Consider the following 21,257-nt stretch of genomic DNA (forward strand, 5'->3'; position numbering starts at 1 on the left):
CTCTTCAATATTTTTTGACCTTCAGTTTGCCTAATTTTTTTTTTTTCATAGCTGAGCATGATGTACTGGGTAAAGAAGACTGAGGTAAATAGGCCTTCAGTGATGTGATGGTAAGGCGTGGGAGAAGATAAAGTGTTCTATAGTCCTATGATAAGGTCTCAGTCCTTTCTTTAGCGATCCTGTGAGTCTGGACCATGAATTTTGCAGTCATTTTTCAGACACTGCCCCCAATCTTAGGTAGGACAGGATGGCTAGAGTGGACTAGTTGGCTATATCCTTTCCCCCAGATAGGTTAGGCTCTGGTAGGATAGTTTTTCCTGAGGGTAGACCTTGTTAAGAACAAAAAACACCCTGGCATATTTCATAACGGGTTAGTTTCCCCTTTCTGAAAGCACTGCGGGATTTTTCTGCAGTTTTCACCATGAGAACCTGGTAAACCTAGGGATAAAACTCACAAAAGTGTATGGGCCCCTCTGGTGTTTTCAACTCTTATTAGATTTTTCCCCTGAGCCTCTGGCAGTTCATCAGTTCAGACTTTCCTACCCCTGTACTGGTTCCCCTGGAGATTTCTTCTAGTCTGTTTCTTCTCTAACGGTAATAGTTGTGATTCTGTCTTACACACCTATCTCTTCAGATTAGGGAAGAGCAGTTTGCCCTGTGACTTTATTTCTCTGAGGGATCTGAGAAGAGTTGAGTTTTCAGTTTGTTCAACTTTTTATTTGTTGGAAGGATGGAGTGAAGGTCTGTCTGTACATGCTGGACAGAAATGGAAAGTCCTCTATTTCTTTTCACTGTCTACACCATCTCTAATATTTGAGGAACTTACTCAGATACAAGTAAGAAAAGCCAAGATATACCAAACATAGCATTTATTAAAGCTGTGATTATTTAAAATAATACTTTTCAGAGATCTCAGGATTCTTACCATCCTGTAAGTATGAAATTAAGTGACATGGAATTATTTGATAAAAAGACATCATTTGGAAACCTAGATTTTAATTAAAGAATTAATTTTTTTCTCCATCTTTCAGAATCTTTTCTAGCTCTTCAAAAAACTCAAAATAGTTTGTATTCTCCATGCTTCTTTAAAGTTAGTTCAGCCTAAACCAACTTAAAAATAGTGTGAACTTGATCTCCTATGCTCTAGGTAAGGCTGTAAGTGACATTTAACGTTGCCAAGTCTACTTGATTCTCTTTAATTGAGCAGCACATGACCATTTCTTCAGGATGCTTTCCTCACTTGACAGCTGTGATGACACTTTCTCCAGAATTCTCTCCTTCCTCTGGGGCTGCCTGAGTCTCCTTTGCTGACTTTCTCTGCCTGTTTGCCCTCTAGATATTTGGCATTTCTTAGCAGTTAGACCTGGGCCCTGTTTTCCTTGTAAACTTTATTAGTAATTTCACCCGCTAATGTGGCTTTAACTCATCTGTGTGTCCATTCTCAATTTTATGTGTCCCACTTGGCCCATTTCTTCTGTTTTCCGCTCTGGAAAATTTCCTGTGACCCAGAAAAACTTGGATCTCAAAGGATAGAGGGAAAATACCATAAAACATTAATGGTGGTGATATTATGGGTGATTCAGGTTTCCTTCTCCTTTATTTGACTTTCTAGACATTTTCTATAAAACTGAAGTTGGCAAAGTATTCTCAAATATTTAATCTTATTTTGATACTCAACAACAGACCCTTGACCTTCCAGCTGTCAGCTGATAACTGTATTTCTAAGCCAAGATGTCAGTCCTCTACTTCAGGTGTCTTTAGATTGTACATGTCATCTCATCTGAAGTAGAAGGTTTAAATCTTTATCAGGTTTGACTGTGCTCTGCCAGGCAGCTATTTAATAGTATGAGTTTTGATCCTGCAGGTGGATTTGACATGGAAGTAAAAGGTTGGGGTGGAGAAGATGTTCATCTGTATCGAAAATACTTACACAGTGACCTGATTGTGATTCGGACTCCGGTTCCTGGTCTTTTCCACCTCTGGCATGAGAAGCGCTGTGCTGATGAGTTGACCCCCGAGCAGTACCGCATGTGCATCCAGTCCAAAGCCATGAATGAGGCCTCACACTCGCACCTGGGAATGCTGGTCTTCAGGGAGGAGATAGAGACGCATCTTCACAAACAGGCATACAGGACAAATAGCGAAGCTGTGGGTTAATGTAATCGTTGACACATTAATCTGAACCACAAACCAGCACTATTTGTTTAGCCTTAATTCCAATTCCAGATGCAGTGCCTCTTTCAGGAAGACATGCTTTTGTGTTCTTGCTTATGTTACTTCAGCAGTTTAACTTGGTGTGAGAAGAAAAAGCAGCATTGCAATGCAAAGTCTCTTTTTCTGAGCATACCTCACTATGGATCATTGACAAATCAAAATCTGGTATTTGTTCTAAGAGTAGTCTTAAGTTAATTTCTGCCTGGCTTCATGTGCTGATGTGTATCCTGGTTGCATCTGGGCTGAGGGGTAGAATGTGTTGTGCTCAAGGTAGGTTGGAGCATCCTGTTCCTTTAGAGAAGATGGAGTGTTATGGATGGAGTGTGTCAACAAGGGTTCTTCATCTGCTGACCACTGAGTCAACCTGCTTGGTTTTAAATGAAGATCTTTGGTCAGTTGCTTAAAAAATCCTTTTTCACTGAAGCGGAGGATAACTAAATGACATGTCTAAAATTCCCAACTAATGAAGAGGAGGCAGAGATAAAAATTCCTCAGCTTTGCCTAGCCCCCTGAATGTCTATTTTTAAACAAATGTGTAATAATAGAAAATACTAAGGATAGAATCTATGACTTGATTAAAAATATAATGTGTTACTAATTTATCATCATGTTCAGGATTAGGAGTCAGAGTTCCTATAGGCTGTTCTGAACAAACAAACAAATATGGAAACACCTTAAACGTAACAGTTAATTATGCTGGAGTCCAGGACACCAGGGGTGTCTGGAACATCAGTTTACATGAGCCAGGGCTCTAGCAGGGCCCTGTGGTTCAGAATAGATGAACATAGCATAGTGTTGTGTGTTTTTTGCTTTGTGTTGTCTCATTTAGCATGGATCCATATGTTTGTATTATCCTTTTTGTCTTACATGTTAATTATGCTACATCTGTATTTACATTATTATAATACTTTGAGTTGAGGGGAAGTTTCACTGAGAGGAGAAAACCAAACAATTTAGTGAGGTATGCCAGAAGATCATACTGATTCAAGGAAAGGGGCAGAGCAGAACATTGTCTAAATGGAAATCTGAATTATAGAGTATTTTAGGGAAATATATAACTTGGAGATAGAATGATATTTTAATTGAGGTATAAATTATATTAATGAGACAAGATGAGTAAGCAGTTATATTCAGATAGGACTGTACTGTGCTGTTTATCACACATGGATCTTTTGCCATAGGGTCAATCGCTATATCCACAAATTGGAGATGTGGTGAAAGGCATGCATAGATTTTTGAACTTCTGGCTTTTAAAAGGGACCTATACGGAATTCTTTCTACTTTGTATATAAAACCCTGAAAATTCATGGAAGACAAATCATTATTCTTTTTGCTGCGTATATCATATCATCTGAAATATTATAAGTCCCAAACTTCTTGGTGCTACATGAATTCAATTTTACAATAACTCTTACTGAATATTCTTTTAAGGATTAAGTTGGGATAGCATTTAGGCTTGGTCTTTTAAGATGTGTAAAATGTTCTCTGCAAAATTGTTCAGGTCATTGTCTCCTTTTATATACAGTTATTTATTGTAAAGACCAGTGAGTTAAGATATTTAAAGTGAGAGAACCTAATTATTTACAGAAGTGAGTTGTAGCTTGTTTTTTGACAGAACCAAATCAATTTTTTCTTTTTTTAAAAAACAAGCTTTTAATTTAAAGATGGAAGCTAAGCAATGGCAACATTACTGTGTTTTTGATAGTAAGAGGTACCAATAAAGTATTTTATTACCAAAGTTAAATGAAAATGTGATAAGCTAATTTCTTTCTGTTGAAAAGTATCAAATACAGAAAATTGCATGACATGTAATTGTGTACTTTGAATAGTGACGCCAACACCAGTGTAGCAGCTATTCAGATTAGAATCTCGAACTTTGTTGGTGAAAGGTCTCTGTGTGCACTTTCTTAATCACATACCCTCACTCTGTCCATATTAGTCACTATCCTGATGATTTTTGTGATAATTTTTCACTTATTTTTCCTCACTGTTTTCCCAACTATGTATATATATCTACACAATAGACTGTTTTGCCTCTTTTGAGTTAATATGTGTATTATTTCATCATATATTCTCTAATCGTGGTTTTTTTTTGTTGTTCACTCACGTTAATCTCAAAATTAATTCATTTTAATTACTGATTAGTATTCCACTAAATGAATATACTGCAGTATTCTCTCTGCTCTTTACAGATATTTGGATCACTCAGTTTTTTTGTTGTTTGTTGCCTTATTTGCTTTTGCTGTCACAAGCAATGTTGCCATGAATATTGCTGTGCGTGTCTCTTACGAACATTTGAGAACTTCTGTAGGAGTAATGATGCCAAGTCACCAGTGTGTGTATATTCAACTTACTTCCCAAAGTGGACCACTTCCAGCACTGTAAGAGATTCACTTTGCATCCCTGGCAATACTTAATTATGTCAGACTTTTTAATTCTTGCTAATCTAGTGGGCTTTAGGCATGAATCGTAGTTATAATTTTCATTTCCAGTCTTTTTGCCCATTATTTTAAATTCATAAGAATTTTTCAAATATTCTGAGTACCAATTCTTACTGGTTAAATGTTTGCAAATATCTTCCCTGGGATGTGGCTTGTCCTTTCCCATTCCTGATGGTACTTTTTGTTGAATAAAAATTAATGTGTTTAGTTAATCTTTTTTCCTTTATGTATTCTTTTTATTATTAATTTTTGACATCATAATGGAGAAAAGTATCTTAAAGCTGTTGTTCTGTATTATCTTCTGAATACCTCATACATGGCTTTGTTCTTAAGGATTGTCATGGTTATTTGTAACCTTTATACTTTTCATAAAAGTTTTAGAATAAGCTTGTTTCATGAAAACTTTTGTGAATTTTTATTAGAATCTCATTGAATCTATAAGATCACTTTGGGGAAAAAGTACATTTTATCATACAGAGCCCTCCAGTCCTTGAACGTGATATTATCTATTTTGGTCTTTATTATCTTCAGTTAAGTTTTTACTTTTTCACACAGTGGATTTTTTAAAGCTTTTTTTCCTAGATAGTTTGCATTTTTTATGCCACTGTAAATATCTTTTGTTTTTATTTTTTTTTAATTTTTTGCTGAGATTTAGAAATCAAACTGATTTGTGTTAATTTTTGTGTTCAGTAACGTTGCCAAACACATTTTTTTTTTTTTCCCCCCACACCAGCACGTGGGATCTTAGTTTCCTGACCAGGGCTCAAACCCATGCCTCCTGGAATGAAAGAGTGCAGTTGTAACCACTAGACCACCAGTGAAGTCCCAAGCAATTCTAATATTGTATTTCTAGTTGGCATTTTTTCTGTTACACAATTACATATCTATGAGTAATAGAGAAGTTTTGCTTCTTTTCAGTTTCTGTATATTTTTCTTGCTTTAAACTGTGCTTGTTAGGATTTGTTTTGCAGTTGACTGGAAGTGGTAACAGTGGACATCCTGCCCGTATTTCTGATTTCAAGGGAGACGTTTGTAGTGTCATCAGTAAGTATGGTATTCTTTTTTAATAAATACCCTTTATTAAGTTAATAAAGTTACCTTCTGTTACCACTTGGCAAGTTTTTATCATGCTTGAAAGCATTTGTTAAATGTTTTTACTATATCTTTTGAGATGATTATATGATTTTTTCCATCTTGAATATGTTAAATTGATAGAATTTTCTGAAGTACCCTTGCATTCCTGGGGTAAACACCAATCTGTCCTAATATATGATCCTTACACATTGCTGGATTCGGTTTTCATGCATATACAAACATTTGTTTGCATATCTGTATATATTTGTGTACGGGTGTTGTATATATAAGTGCTTTTTTCGGGTGTTTTTCATCTGTGTTCATGAATAAGATTGCCTATATATTGTACATCCTTTCTCATTCTTGGGCTTTTCTATAAAGGTTTTGCTCACTTATAAATTAAGTTACAGGTGTTCCTTTGTACTCTGTTTCTAGAAAAGTTTTGTATGACCGTAATTATTTCTTCCTTAGAATATTTGACAAAACTTCCTGAAAGCTACCTGAGCCTGAACCTTTCTACACAGGAAAATCTCTTATCACGAGCTCAATTTATTTAATGACTCTAGAACTGTTCAGATTTTCTGTTTCTTCTAGAGTCAGTTTTGATTGAGTTATTTTAGGTAAGGTGCTATTTGTTAGGAATTTATACGTATAAACTTGAAATTTTAGATGAAACATACAAAGCTGTTTGCCATTTCCTCTTGTTATCTGTGTAATATGTATGGGATCAATCATGATAACCTTTTTATTCTTGATATTGTTTATTTGTGCTTTTTGTTTTTCTTAAATAGTCTTACCAGGTGTTGTCAAATTTTTCTCAGTCCTTCCAAATAACTGAACCCCTACCAGCCACATATGAGAGATCTTGTTGCCTCATATCGTCCCCACAAATATTTTCAACATTTTAAATTCAGACTCTTTAATTTCTGTTGAATGTGTACAGTTATTTAATTTTTATTTTAGCTTATCATTAGGAAAATGATGTTGAGTATCTTTTCAGATGCATATTGGCCATTTGAATATCTTATTTGTGAAATGCCTATTCCCTTTTTCTGCCCTTTTTTCTTTCATGGGCTTTTTTTTTTTTTAATTGATGTATAGGAGTTACCTCAGTACTGTGGATATGAGTCTTTTGTCGGATTTATATTTTGCAAATATCTTCTGCCAGGCAGGGGACTGGTCTTCATTCTCTTAATATTACCTGTTAATAAGCAGAAGTAGTTAGTAATAAAGTCCAGTTTATCCGCTTTCTTTTATGGCTAGTGATTTTGGTGTCCAATTTTAAAAACCTTTGCCTACTCCAAAGTAAAGATTAAATGTTCATGTTTTCTTTTAAGTGCTTTATTGATTGCGTTTCATATTTAGATCTGTGATTCATATGGAAATAATTTTCATGTAGTAGAGTCAAGATTCATCCTTTAGAATTTCTTTTGGTGAAGGCATTATGCCAGACTCTATTTTAGTTTATAAATATCTTTATCTCATTTAAGAAATATTTTTGAAGGGTTTAGAATTCTAGGTTGAGAAATTTTTTAGCATGGTCAACTCTAATAATATATTCATCTATTTGACCAGGAAAAGTGAGTTTACTCAGGAATAGCCAGAGGAATTGCAGTTCAGAATAAGTGAACTACAGTGGGCCATAGGCAAATCAGAGAACAAGAAAAGGAAACTTGCTTCTATATGGTAAAATGGGGAATTAGGAGGAACTGTATTACCAAAATGTTCAATGGAGGAAGCTGGGAGTTCATTCTAGTTGGTGGGCTTCTGTACTCTCTGAAGAAAAAGAAGTTTTCTCTCTTCCTGGTTGGTGATAAAACAGGCAACACCTTCCTGTGATGGAAATGTTTGCTGCCTTTCTTGCTGTTTGGAGTAATTGATGATGCGTAGCTGGGTATGAGAACTCCCCCTCCTGGCCTGTTCCAACTCTAGCTGAGGATTCTTTAATTCCACAGCACACTGATGGTATGATTCCACTGTCTTCTGCCTTCAGTTATTTCTGTTGTGAAATAAGCTATCAGCTTAACAGTTGACACGCCATTAAAGGTAATCAACCTTTTTTTCCTCTGGCTGTCTTTAAAATCTCTTCTTTATCTCTATTCTGAATCACTATGATATGTCTGTATGCAGATTTTTTTTTCCCCTTCTGATCCTGCTTGAGAATCTTTGGGCTAATTGGATTGTCTTTTGTCAGCTGAAAGATTCTCAGCTATTACATTTTCATTGTCTCTGCCTCATTCTTTTTCCTTCTGTAACTCTAATAACATATGTTAACTCTGTTTCATATTTTCCAACCTTTGCCTTTCTGTGTTACATTCCAGTTATTTATCCAGGATTTTGTCCAAGTAGATTTGGACAAAAATAGAGCATCTGCATAAGTAGGTAATTTATACAGAATTTATCCAAATAGAGCATCTAGAAATGAAAATTTTTTAAATCTAGTAGGTGGATTTAATGGTATATTAGACACAGCTAAGGAGAGACGTTTCCAACTAGAATATAGACAGAACTTTTGCTTCCACTGGGTAACTTAGGGACAATACCAGTTCAGGGCCATGTTAAACTAAATTCTGAGCTTGAAGTTTTTTTGACCAGTGTGGTTTGTGCTGTTAAACTTTGTGAAACTCACTGGTTTGTGGTTGTCAATTATCAGGGGTAAATTCTCCCCATTCCCATGGAGTGCTGAGGTTCAAAACAGGCAGTCTTAGCATCTTGGTGGGATTGGAGTAGGAGTGTTTTATTTCAAGTTCACTGTTATGCTGAGGAATGGCTCTTTGATATGTCAGCTTTATGGCCTAAGATCTCCTATTGACCCTTCTAGAGCAGGCTCTGGACTTTCTTCTCTGACCCCCTTGTGGACTGAAAATTAAAGCTATGAGTTTCTGCCTTTACTTGGATGTTAAAGTTTTGCCTAGGTTTATCAGTCAATTTCAGTAGGTGAGCATTTAAGCACTCATCTCACACGCTAGCAAAGTAATGCTCAAAATTTTCCAAGCCAGGCTTCAACAGTATGTGAACCATGAACTCTAGATGTTCAAGCTGAAGTTAGAAAAGGCAGAGGAACCAGAGATCAAATTGCTATCATCAAAAAAGCAAGAGAGTTCCAGAAAAACATCTACTTCTGCTTTATTGACTATGCCAAAGCCTTTGACTGTATGGATCACAACAAACTGTGGGAAATTCTGAAAGAGATGGGAATACCAGACCACCTAACCTGCCTCCTGAGAAATCTGTATGCATGTCAAAAAGCAACAGTTAGAACTGGACATGGAACAACAGACTGTTTCCAGATTTGGAAAGGAGTATGTCAAGGCTGTATATTGTCACCCTGCTTCTTTAACATATATGCAGAGTACATCATGACAAATGCTGGGCTGGATGAAGCACAAGCTGGAATCAAGATTGCTGGGAGAAATATCAATAACCTCAGATACGCAGATGATACCACCCTTATAGCAGAAAGCAAAGAAAAACTAAAGAGCCTCTTGAGGAGGGTGTAAGAGGAGAGTGAAAAAGCTGGCTTAAAGCTCAACATTCAGAAAACGAAGATCATGGCATCCAGTCCCATCACTTCATGGCAAATAGACGGGGAAACGGTGGAAACAGTGACAGATTTTTTCTTGGACTCCAAAATCACTGCAGATGGTGATTACAGCCATGAAATTAAAAGACACTTGCTCCTTGGAAGAAGAGTTATGACCAACCTAGACAGCATATTGAAAAGCAGAGAGACATTACTTTGCCAACAAAGGTCTGTCTAGTCAAAGCTATGGTTTTTCCAGTAGTCATGTATGGATATGAGAGTTAGACTATAAAGAAAGCTGAGCGCAGAAGAATTGATGCTTTTGAACTGTGGTGTTGGAGAAGACTCTTGAGAGTCCCTTGGACAGCCAGGATATCCAACCAGTCCATCCTAAAGGAAATCAGTCCTGAATAGTCTGTGGAAGGACTGATGCTGAAGCTGAAACTCCCAATACTTTGGCCACCTGATGCAAAGAACTGACTCATTTGAAAAGACCCTAATGCTCGGAAAGATTGAAGGTTGGAGGAGAAGGGTACGACGGAGGATGAGATGGTTGGATGGCATCACAACTCAATGGACGTGAGTTTGAGTGAACTCCGGGAGTTGGTGATGGACAAGGAGGCCTGGCGTGCTGCAGTCTATGTGGTTGCAAATAGTCAGACACAACTGAGTGACTGAACTGAACTGAAGCATTTAAGTCTTTCATGCTGTCAGAAAAGGGCAGGTGCTTAACTCTCTTATATTCTTTTTTCTCCCATTTTTAAAATTTTTTAAATGGAGGATTTGTTGTTGTCAGTTGCTAAGTCATGTCCGACTCTGCGACTCTTGGAAGCAAGCTTCTCTGTCCATGGGATTTCCTAGGCAAGGATACTGGAGTGGGCTGCCAATTCCTTCTCCAGGGGATTTTTCTAGACTAGGGATTGAACCTGCGTCTCCTGCATTAGCAGGCAGATTCTTTACCACTGAGTCACCAGGGAAGCCCTAATTGGATAATTGCTTTATAATGTTGTGTCATTGTTTTTGCTGTACAACAGAATGAGTCAGCTATATGTATACGTGTATCCCCTCCTCCTTTCGCCTCCCTCCTGCCCACCCCCACACCAGCCCTCCAGGTCCTTACAGAGCACTGAGCTCTCTCCCTGTGCTACACAGTCGCTTCCTGCGAGCTGTCTGTTAGACACAAGGCAGTGTATACATGTCAGTGCTACTCTCTCAAGTCGTCCCACACAGCTGTTCTCTATGTCAGACTTGCAAATGTGCCCATCAGTACCATTTTTCTAGATTCCATATATATGTGTTAATATACAATATTTCTTTTTCTGACTTACTTCACTCTGTATGACAGACTCTAGGTTCATCCACATAACTAACTACAAATGACCCAATATTGTTCCTTTTTATGGCTAAGTAATATTCCATTGTATATATGTACCACAACTTCTTTATGCATCTGTTGATGGATATTTTCTTTTATTCTTGACAACATTATTCCCTTAACATTGTTGCTGTAGATCCATACCTGAGTCTCCCATTGTTGCTCCTGCTGGGTGGGGACCAACACCCTGAGAAGCACTGCCTGGAGGGCACCACCCCATGTGTGAAGGACAGTGCCGTGGCTCACCGAGCCAGCTCGCCTCCCACTCCCAGCTCAAGCTCCAAGATGCAGACCAGGTGAGGTGCAGCTCCTCCTTCAGGTGAGGTATGTAGTAACTTCCAAGACTAACTATACCAAGAAAGTAAGGATGCCATTGAGTGGAAAGACCTAAAAAGTATTTTCATTGATCCAAAACTCACTTAGGAATCCTTACAGGGGTCCTCATTTGCTCCACAAACACCCAAGCCCCTATCGCATGCTGTCCATTCCACAAGGCACTTGGAGGGGCAGCAGGTGACGAGGTCCCCCAGGCCTTGCCTCTCTCCAGTACAGTGGCCACTAGCTATTTAAATGTAAATAAGTCAGAGTTCTGTTCCTCTTGCACTGGCCACATTTCGGTGCCAGTCCCTCAGCATACCTGGTGACCAACTATACTGGTGGATGATGACGCAGCACAGCAGCTCCTTCAGTACAGAAAGGTTTCTGCGGGCAGCACTCTTTAATGGTCTGAGCTAACTCTATCCCCTCTCAGCACAGCACCCCCCCCCCCACCACAGAAAGGTTTCTGCAGGCAGCACTCTTTAATGAGCTGGCTCTGAGGAGCAGTGTCAGGTCTGCGGAGCTGACCTCGTCCAGCCTGGGCACCTGACAGGTTGGCTGTGAGACATCCAGACAAAGGCAGCATCTCACTTCTTTTCCTTCAGTTCCACAAGCTCTTGTGTGCCCCTCAACAACCCTCTCTCCTTTAGCACTCCTGAACATGACCAACTGAAACAGAAGAACCGCGATGGAGAAGCACATCAGCCAGCGCACCCCAACACCCCCAGCCCCCATGGACACCAAAGGTTCCTATCCACCCTGCAGTAAAGGAACCTTGGCAGTCTTGAAGGTAGGCCCTGAACTTACACGACCACGTAATTCAAGGCTGCTAGTGATATCCTTCTGGATCTGTCTTTGAGGAAAGCAGGATAGAACCTGCCTCTTGTACAATTTTTTCTTGTTTTGCATTATTTGAAAAGCCCTTTGTCAGAATGTGGAGGTGAGAGTTCCTGTTCCATCTCTGAAAGGCCGTGGTGGCCCTGGCATCTCATCCTCCCTTCTGGCCAGGCATCCCCGTGCCTCCTGCCAGCATCAGAGCCACCATCCTCACAGCCGCACACAGAGAACAGGCAAACAAGGGGAGCAACATGTTCTTTTATTGATGCAAGTACGTCCAGTCACACCAGTAGCTGACATCCTGCATTATGGTACAGCTTTATACTCAGAGTTCATCTCGAAATACCAAAACATCAGAGTTAGGGTATGTATCAAATTGGAAAAACAAAATAGCAAATGTAGACACTGTGGCAGGTCGGTACTAGAACTGATAACCCAGTGAAGTGCACATTGATGTGGAAGCTCCTTAACACGTGGATGAAAAAGGTTCTAACATTGTATTCCAAATATAGATTCTCAACTTTTAAACCTTTATTTCAAATACATAAAGCAATATGTACTATCAGTATACAGTATGTACTATCTAGAACATCTGAAAAGTGCAAAACCACTGTGACAATACAGTGTGAATATCCTTGCTCCACCCGGGGCTGAGGGCGACGTCAGCAGCAGATCACATCTCCAGGCTCTCCCAGGAGTTCTGGGAATTGGCAACTAACAGATCCGTCCTCACCCAGGCCTCCCAGCTGGAGGCTCTGGCGAACGCCAGCCATGTGCGGAGAGAGAGGGTTCCAGGTATGCTTGGGTGGAATGAAAGCCCGCCAAGAGGGAGACAGTCAGCATGGACTGCCCACTTCTGGCCTTGGAGGGAGCAGGGCTGTCATGGTCCCACGGCCAGGAAGCCAGACAGAAAATGGAGTGCACGCCTCGAGTCTTGGTGTGGAAAACAACTCCAAATGTTGGGCAGTTGTATGTGCATGGGCTCCAGCAGATACGGGCCTGGCTAACTCTGGGTTTCAGTTCCACTAGGGGAGCCCCCTGCCCAGAGGGAAGGAGGGTACTGATTTGTAAGTTGCTTCTTTTCACTTTGTACTTGGACTTCAAGGTGGCTTTCAGTGAGTGTCCCCATCCTTCACTGTACTGTGTTTTTACTTCATTACGGCTAAGGCTGAAAAACTGACAATTCCATGATTCCCCTCCTTACATTGAGATTTTCTCTGTAGTTGAGTAATTTGCCAGACATATTCCAACAGAAAATACACTGCCAGGTATTCCCCCTTCCCTCCCCACTGACTCCCATAAATCCCTGATAAAGGAAAATGAAAATGTAAACTTTGGAAAGCCCATGTTCAAGGTGCACTTCTAGAAATAAGCAAATGAGACCCCCCTGGCCACCCGAGCCCTTCCTGCCGGACCCTCGCAGGCCTGGGCACTGATGGCAGCACTTCCCCGGCGCCTCCAGCAGCCTAGTTGCGGGCGAGACTGGCCTCCAGTACCCTCTAAGGCACTAACCCCGACATCAGAGACACTGGCTGGAAAGGAGGCAGGGCTCACGTTGGTTTTGGTTGGGTTTTTTTAAATATTTTTTTTTTTGTAAGATGTTAATAATCAAAAGTAGAAAATAAAAATCTACATTTCATTAGAATAAGATGTTATCATGGACACCATCTCCCATGATACTCTTTCCCCACCCCTCCCCAAAGCAGGGCCCTGCCCTGTTAAAGTAAACAAAAGAACTTTGTTAAGTGCCAAAGGTTGATGCATGAAATAATTATTTTTTTCTTCATAAAAGTTATGTACAAAATGGACCCCAACCAGTGAGGCCTCCTCATCTCAACCCATATCAATCAAGATTAAAACTCAGTACATAAGTGTGCTTCATCCAGCATCTGCAGGCCGCATCCGTGCCTTCAGGCTCTGTTAAGGAGAGTGGTCCTAAAGGTGGGCAGGGAATGGGGAAATGGTCAGGCGGCCGCGAGCCCTTCCCCCGGGCGGGCCTGTGCAACTAGGGGAGGTCTGGCTGCCAGGAACCGGCCATGGAGGGAGGATCAGGGGAGTTCAAACCCCAGGTCCTCAGGGATGCTCCCCCACCTCATCCTTTCCCTTCCTTGTAGACTCGGGCATGGGGGTTGGTCGGGTCACGAGACTGCTCCTGGAGTTCTCCTACCTGAGGGTCTTCCAGCTGTCCTTTTCCATGTGGTTTTCTGGACCTTCACTTTCAAAGGAGGCGATGAAGAGAGCTGAGAGACAAGAAGACCCTCAGAAGCCATGTCCACACACGGTCAGTCTGCGCCCGACACACATACCCTTCTCAAACCCTCCCTTCCAGGGTGGAGTGAGGCCCAGGAAGGAACTCCCAGACCAAGCAGGCAGTGACATCTGGCCCAGAATGGTCCCCAGGGGTCTGCTGTGTGGGGCTCCAGTTTTCCTGGGGACTCTAAGATTTCTCTGGTTCCGCAGCACTGACCCAGCCCCATCCTGGCTCTCAGGAGCCCGATCTCTTCTTGTCCTTCATCTCCCATCCGCTCGCATCCCACCCTCATGCACTCACCCCTGAGAGCTGAGCTTCCCCAGCATAGCATGGGAATAACCACCCCAAGTCAGAGTGACTTTTACAGTGTGTGCCTGGGCGGCAGGGGCGGGGGGCGCTCACCTTCTTCGCTGTAGATTGGAGCCGTCAGCAGATAACTCTGAATCTTCTTGTCCTTCTCAAAGGGACACTCCACCTGTGTCCATGTCATGAACTCATGGATCTGCCTGGAGATCTCCCAAAATTTCTGAAGGGTCAGAAGATTTGGCACCTTAAGCTTGAAAACCTTGGTTAGGGAAGGGGACGTAGGCTCTGCTTTCAGTCTGCTGCTCACCCTCTTGGTCCCGGTGAGACAGGACGGTAGCCCTACAGAGCCAACTCGGACCCCAGAAGGGCCCCCCCACACAGCACAGCACCACCAACCAGAACACACCCTGACCTCACTCCCCAGGAGCCTGTGTCTCCTAGCTATGTAACCAGATCACCCACCCAGAGCTAGGGCCACCGCACACCTGGAGGTCACTTGGTAGCCGTGACCCTCCCTGGGTAGGGACAGGGCACGGGGCTGAGCTAACCTTGAAGTTAATGTGTCCATTGGGCAGGTGGTTGGTGTGGATTTTGTGCAGGAAGTAGATGTCCTTGACGAAAAGGTTGAACACGGGGATGACGATCTTCTCCCGGCTGCTGTTGGCCGTCTGGGACCTCTGCGTGGCCCCCTGCAGGGCTGTCCGGTAGTTGCAGAAATTGCTGGACGGGTCCATGTGGTGCTGTGGGCAGACGGGAGGACGTGGTGGGCACTGTACCTCCACAGCCCTCAGACCTGCTCAGGACACCCTCTGCAGGAACCAGCTCTGGGCGGCCTGTTGTTTCCAGGAGTGAGCACAGCGGGGGAAGTGCAGAGGGTCCCGGCTGTGCGCCAGGCTAGGCCTTTGGGTTAGGGTCCGAGCATCACAGGAAGAGCTGGAGAGGTCTCAGCAGCTCGCTCACACCTCTTCTGTGCCTCCTGAGTATGCGTCTTAACCTTCAAAACCTTCCTCTGCCCTTTCGCAGAGGCCTACAGCCCCAAACCTGACCAGCTGCACACTCACTGGCCAGCCCCTGGGCCACCCAGACGACCCAGGACTTCAGGGAACAGGCCAGTCTCTGCTTGGTCAACCTTGCCCAGCCTGGGGCTATCGGCCTGCCTTTGCCAAACCCCTACCAATCTCTCCCCAGAATTCTGCTTTAGGCAGTGCCAGTTCTGACTGAAGTCCCGAAGCCAAGGATGCGTGGGCCGCCCGCCTCCCGGGGGCAGTGCAGCCAGGCCTGCTGACACGCCCGACACCAGACGGCACTCAGGGCAGCACGTCTTCACAGGGGCCAAAGCACGATGGGAGCCCCCTCCTGAGGCTGACGCCTACCTCCAAGACGTCGAACTTTGCTGTCTTAACCTTGGACCACGTTTTCTTCAGCCTCGCCACAGGACTGAGGTTCATGCCAGCTGCGGGGGGTGACAGGCAGGGTGAGGGCAGGGGGAGGCGGGCCCCGCAGCACCGGAGGGGGACCCGGGGGGCCGCACACTCACAGATGATGGCCATCATGGAGTTGAAGTTGCCGATGTTGAAGCACTCTCGGGCCACGTCAATGAAGAACTCCAGCATGCGGGTCCGGTGCTTCTTCTTCACTACCTGGAGGGCGGCCAGACCACTCAGCTTGGGCCCCACTGGGGGTTGTCCCCTCCAGCCCCAGCCCCCGAAGGGCAGCCTGATGGGGAGCTGCCTGTCCCACAGAGCTGTGGGACCAGGTGAGGGGACATGCCCAGACTGCAAAGGCAGGAGATGAGGCCGTGGTGGTTTGATGCTGGGCCAAGGGGAGGGAGGGGAGGGCAGTCAGAGGGGACCATGCTGGGCACGTCAGGGTGCTTCCACAGTGGGTCACTGTTGTAATTTAAGTCATCACTTTGGGGCGGGGGTGGGGTACTTCGAAGGCCCCGGCAATAAAAGTTTCCTGTCTGCACTTAGAAAGTTTCATCCTCTGCGAGAAAGGGGAGGCAGAGCTTCAGGGGACACAGTGGGGTCAGGAGGAGACTGCCCCACTGGGGCCGCCATGCAGCACTCACCCGGCACACCTCGGTGGCCACCAGCATGCTGAGGCAGTTGAACCAGTTGTCGTAGGCCTCCAGGCTGTACGTCTTGGTCATGTCCCCTCGGCACTGTGGGGACAAGGCAGGTCAGAGGGAGCCCAAGGACCCTGCCAGTGGGTGCTGCTCCACCCCCACCCCCAGAACCAAGGACCCGGGAGAGGAGACTGTGAAAGCGGGGAGGGGATGGGAGTGGGACTGCTGGACGGGCCCCAGGGGATCCCCCCAAGCCCTGCAGGGATCAGCTTGGAGGCCTCTGGGACCACCACCCCCTGCCCAGCATACATCACCCTGCATGGCCGTCGTCCACCCCTGGAGCAGGTGCTAGGAGACCAGACCCAGGAGCATCAGTTGTGAGCCCCCCTCCAGAGCACCCTCTGCCCTCACCCTGTGCTTGTCCCGGGAGTCCATGTGGCTGACAATCTGCATCAAGTCTTCAGGGTGGATGCTGCTGACTCTCTCCTGGGGGGAACAGGGAGACAGCACAGGAGGGGTGACCATATCTGCCTGGGCAGGCACCACAGCCACGGCCCTTCCTCGATCAGAGTGCCCAGTGGACAGGCCCCCTAGAAGTACCCCAGGGGTCTGGAAGGCGCCCCTGGGAGCAGGGGGACAGGATTGTGTGCAGAAGCCTCAGGGCCACGGCTGCTACATGCAGGGTACCTGCCCAGGCCAGGGCGCAGGCAGGACTAGGGGACCAGAGCTGGTGGGAGGAGTTCTGCCCCTGGAAGCCCCTGCCATGAACACGGGGCTGCCGTGATCCGGGCAACCAGCTGCTCAAGTAGACACACCTGCCAGAGGCAGTGGTCAAAGCTGCCGTGCGGGCTTCCCCCTGACACCCCAGTCTGACCAGCAGGGGAGACCCTGCTGCACCCTGTGGGAGTGGTGAGAGGATGAGCATCTGAATGCCCCCCTAGCCATGCACTGGAAGGGTGTTCACCACACTAACCAGCTCGATATGTGTCAGCTGCTGGGCCAGCACCAGGGGGTCGCAGCACACGCCCAGGATGTCCTTCTGAGCAGCTGGAGGCTTGGCCTTAAGGACGGGCCCTTTGTCCATGGCCGGTGAGCGGAGCTTCTCCCGCAGCTCCTGAAGCTGGCTCCGGGCAGCCAGGGACAGCAGCAGGCTCTGCGTCATCTGGGAGATGGCCTTCTTCACAGTGCCATTCTCCTGAGGGGTGGGGGTGGAGAAGGCACTGTTGTGGGCTGGAGGGACCCCCCTGGAGGTACCCAGCTCATCTCTGGGGACCTACCTCTCACTAAGCACCCACCCACAGGGCAGGAGGAGGGGGCCTGGGCCATTCCCACTCTAGCCACAGGGTGTTCATGTGCAGAGGATGCCGAGGGCAGGCCTGTGTGTTGCTGGCCAGCTGAGCTGCCCCCGTGGGGGTGAGAGGCAAATGGGGCGGCCCGGCGGCCCTCTTCAGGAGAGTGACTGCCGAGGGGACCACGTAGAAAGCTCCCCCAGACAAGGCACCCTGCCAGGGTCTGAGAGAGACCTCACCTCATCACACTGGGTAACCCGATGGGTGATGGCCTTCAACTCAGCCATGGCCTTCTCGTCCTGGAAGTCAAAGGGGAAGGCCTCCGTCCACTCCTTAAGCAGCTGCACGATCTTGGCTGAGAAGGACTTCAGCTTGGCCTGGGTCAGGGCGGGTAAAGTGAGGTCTGTGGCTCCCCCCACCCATCCCCACAGGACCTGCATCCCCTGCCCCGACACTGGGCTACCGGGTAGGGGCAGACCCCCGCTGCCTTCGTCCACCTGTGGTTCTGTCTTTCTCCACTTCACTTTTCATTCCCCTGACACCAGCTCTCTCCACTTAAATTCATTTTCAAAGGACCACCATGACATAGAAAACTAGTTTCATTTGCTGTAATTAGAAGTTACCCATAAAAAACACAATGAAGGGCCTCCCTGACGGCTCAGTGGTAAAGAACTGACCTACCAGTGGAGAAGACACAGGTTCGATCCCTGATCCAGGAAGATCCCACATGCCACGGAGCAGCTAAGCCCGTGCACCACAACTCCTGGGCCTGTTCTCCAGAGCCTGGGAGCCACAACTATTGAGCCCACACACCCTGGAGCCGTGCTCCACAACAGGAGGAGCCACCACCGCGAGAAGCCCGCACGCTACAGCTAGAGAGTAGCCCACATGCGCCGTAACGGAAAGAACGAACCTCACAGCAATGAAGGTCCAGCACAGCCAAAAATACAAAATAATTTTTTAAAAAATGATGAAAACCAAGCAAAATCACGAATGTTAAGCAAGAAACTGCCTTCTCTCAGTGAAAAGCAGGTTGGCAAGTGCCAGGAAGGACTGCAGACACCCCAGGCGTCCTCTCCCCAGGTCCACACGCATACACAGCTCAAGAAGAGGGTACGGGATGCGTGGTGCTCAGCCCCGCTCAGGTTCACCAAACCCTTCCTGGGCCCACCTTGGCTCCTGCCTGCCCCTGACCAGCTCCCTGTGCCTACCTGGACCATCCTGGTCTCGCCTGCCTTCGGGGCCTGGCCCCCTCATGACCCCACTGCCCACCCCTACACCTGCCTGTCCTGTCCACCCACGCTGGCCTTATTTAGCCCACTGATTCCACTCTTGCCCCCTGCCCATGTCCTGGTGGTGACTCCCATGCCCTTCAGAGCCTCCTCCCCCAGCCACACACAGCAGAGTCATGGCACCTCAGGAGACCCTGCTTACAACCCCCAGGTGCCCGCTGCACCCACACTCAGCAGGAACAGGAGGCCTGCATTCCCTCCTCAGAGGCCCCGCCCTGCACATCACCCCAGACAAGGCTGGTGGGCTCACCCCAGGTTCCTCAGGCCTCTACTGACCCCTCGCTGACCCTCAACATCAGATTCCATCTCCCACTCACCCTGTTCTGGCTGTTTTCCACCCATGCCTTCAGGAGCCCTTCCTGGTCCCCAGGCTGCAGTAGGTGCCCGTCCCCCTCCCAGCCCAGCAACCCCGAGGGGAGACTCGGAAGAGCCTTCGCTGCAAACCTCTGGTGGCAGGAGGCCCGGCCAGGTGGAGGGACAGGTCACTGGGAACAGGCCCTGCCGGCTTTTTGCCAGTCTGCCTGCCACCTCTGCTTCTGTACCAGACCCTGGGCTTCTGAAATCCACACCCCAGCCTCTGCCCCAGGACCTCAGGGATAAGCTGTGATTTCTTAACCATCCTGACCACCCAAAGCCTGACTCAGTCAGAAGACATGACAGTGACAGATAACCCTATCTGAGTCACTGCAAACTCCAGCCTGAGGGTGCCGCGCCCTACCCTCCTTAGCGGGGGCAGTGACCCAGAAGGTGACCCAGCCTTCTCCACCAGCTGTAGCTGGACTCTCCCTCTGGAGCAGGAGAGCCGTCCACTGTGGTCCTCCACCGGGAGGGGCGTGGGCACCCACCAGCGACAGTCCCTCCAGCACCATGGGAGTGTGCTCCACGTGCGCCCCTGCAGACCCCCAGGGAGCCCAACTCCAGCGATGCCAGGAGGCCAGACAAGCAGACTTGCCCCCAACAGGAAGGGGCCCTGGCCAGCTCAGCCAGGCCCCATCCTGAGCCAGCTTCTTGCCCAAGCGCGAGCAAGATGGGCACGGTCAGGAGCTTGCTTTACCTTCTCGGACCCAGCCTCCAGCTGCTGCCTCTGCTCCACGCAGAGCTGCCCCACGCGGGCCAGCAGGTCATGAGGGGGGATGAAGACCCGGGAGCTCAGGAGAAACGTGAAGATGTACGTCCTCTGAAGACAGAGATGGAGAGAGTGACGAGGGAGTCAGGCCCTGTGTGGCCCCCAGGGGTGGCGCGGCCGACCCTGCCCCCTGGCCCAGCCACCCCCCAGACCCAGCATCAGCTGCGTAGCTCAGCTCACCTTGAATGCCCTTCCTCCTCCTCACTGCTCCCCAGTCCTGCCCACCAGGCACGGCACAGACGAAACCCCGCTTGGCAGCGGCTCTCCGCCACCTCCCCTGATGAGCTCAGCGCCCAGTGCTCTTACTCTGCTGGGAGGCTCCCCTACCCACTGCCCGACCCCACGCTGGGAACTAAATCCGAAAGTACATGTTGGGGGGACCCTCCGGGCCTGGGTGGGCCTGCTGCCCAGGCCACAGTGCTCCCTGGGCCAGGCGCCAAGCTTGCTCTGTGCCAGATGCTCAGTGGCCAGTGAGGCAGGGCCTGGGTGGTGGGGGGTACATGGGGGTCTCATCTGTGGGGCAGGGCAGGCTCTCCTTGGCCCCAGGATCCCACATCAGAAACTGCTGCAAGCCCCCGTCACCAGTCAGCTGCGGGCCTCGCCCCCACCTGCCACACCAGGACCCCCCCGTCCCATGTCCATGTCCTTGTCACCGGGCTTGGTGCAGGCTGCGGGGTGCTCATGGTCTGAGAGGCAGCAGGACCCAGGGCTCTCAGAAGCTTTTGTCTGATGTGGACTCTGCCAGGCCCCTGCCTGCAGACAGGGAGGACTTGGGGGTGGGGAGGCTGCTTGGGGCTCTCCCGGGGACTCTAGTCAGACAGTAATCCACCCCAACCTGGTTGCTGCAGGCTGAGGGGCCCGGGAGCCTCCGCCCCAGCTCTAGGCCCAAAGAAGCAGGTCTCCCTTGCTCCAGCCTAACGCCAGCCGGGCCGTGTGTGCTGGGTGTGCAGCTCCTGGAACCAGGCTCCACCCTCAGGCCCTCATGGTCCCCACACAGCCTTCAGAGGCCACTGGGAGAGGCGGGTTTCCCTGGAGTAGCAGGGGATCCTCTACCAGCACCCTCCCCCTGCCCCCACCACCTCCACTCCCGACAACTCCAAACTGCCCACTTCCTGTCCCCAGGTTGTGCAGCACACAGACACT

General features: G+C 47.4%; 2 protein-coding genes and 1 long non-coding RNA gene across 11 annotated transcripts in view; 2 read left to right on the top strand and 1 right to left on the bottom strand.

Moving 5' to 3' along the window:
- CSGALNACT2 (chondroitin sulfate N-acetylgalactosaminyltransferase 2) overlaps positions 1-5,041 on the top strand; it is a 60,820-nt gene extending 55,779 nt beyond the window's left edge. For all 4 annotated transcript variants that reach the window (XM_061404984.1, XM_061404983.1, XM_061404982.1 and 1 more), the window contains one exon: positions 1,865-5,041. In XM_061404984.1, coding sequence (XP_061260968.1) covers positions 1,865-2,157 — 293 coding nt within the window. In that variant the 3' untranslated portion in view covers positions 2,158-5,041. The remainder of the gene's footprint in view (positions 1-1,864) is intronic.
- A 778-nt stretch (positions 5,042-5,819) lies between these two features.
- RASGEF1A (RasGEF domain family member 1A) overlaps positions 5,820-21,257 on the bottom strand; it is a 45,340-nt gene continuing 29,902 nt past the window's right edge. For 3 of the 6 annotated variants that reach the window (XM_061404990.1, XM_061404989.1, XM_061404991.1), the window contains exons 3-13: positions 20,043-20,165; positions 17,936-18,073; positions 17,381-17,602; positions 16,819-16,893; positions 16,411-16,503; positions 15,877-15,979; positions 15,713-15,792; positions 14,888-15,079; positions 14,436-14,559; positions 13,950-14,022; positions 11,483-11,614 (exon numbers count right to left, since the gene is read on the bottom strand). In XM_061404990.1, coding sequence (XP_061260974.1) covers positions 11,533-11,614; positions 13,950-14,022; positions 14,436-14,559; positions 14,888-15,079; positions 15,713-15,792; positions 15,877-15,979; positions 16,411-16,503; positions 16,819-16,893; positions 17,381-17,602; positions 17,936-18,073; positions 20,043-20,165 — 1,305 coding nt within the window. In that variant the 3' untranslated portion in view covers positions 11,483-11,532. Of the gene's footprint in view, positions 6,931-11,482; positions 11,615-12,024; positions 13,718-13,949; positions 14,023-14,435; positions 14,560-14,887; positions 15,080-15,712; positions 15,793-15,876; positions 15,980-16,410; positions 16,504-16,818; positions 16,894-17,380; positions 17,603-17,935; positions 18,074-18,377; positions 19,136-20,042; positions 20,166-21,257 lie in introns of those variants that run through there. The other 3 variants (XM_061404993.1, XM_061404994.1, XM_061404992.1) reach the window with 3 other exon arrangements.
- On the top strand, positions 6,915-12,347 carry LOC133240357 (uncharacterized). The gene is made up of 3 exons (XR_009734201.1): positions 6,915-10,923; positions 11,596-11,735; positions 11,866-12,347. It is a non-coding gene; the product is annotated as an uncharacterized LOC133240357 (long non-coding RNA).

The sequence above is a fragment of the Bos javanicus genome, chromosome 28, assembly GCF_032452875.1.
Source record: "Bos javanicus breed banteng chromosome 28, ARS-OSU_banteng_1.0, whole genome shotgun sequence".
Taxonomy (NCBI): Eukaryota; Metazoa; Chordata; class Mammalia; order Artiodactyla; family Bovidae; genus Bos; species Bos javanicus.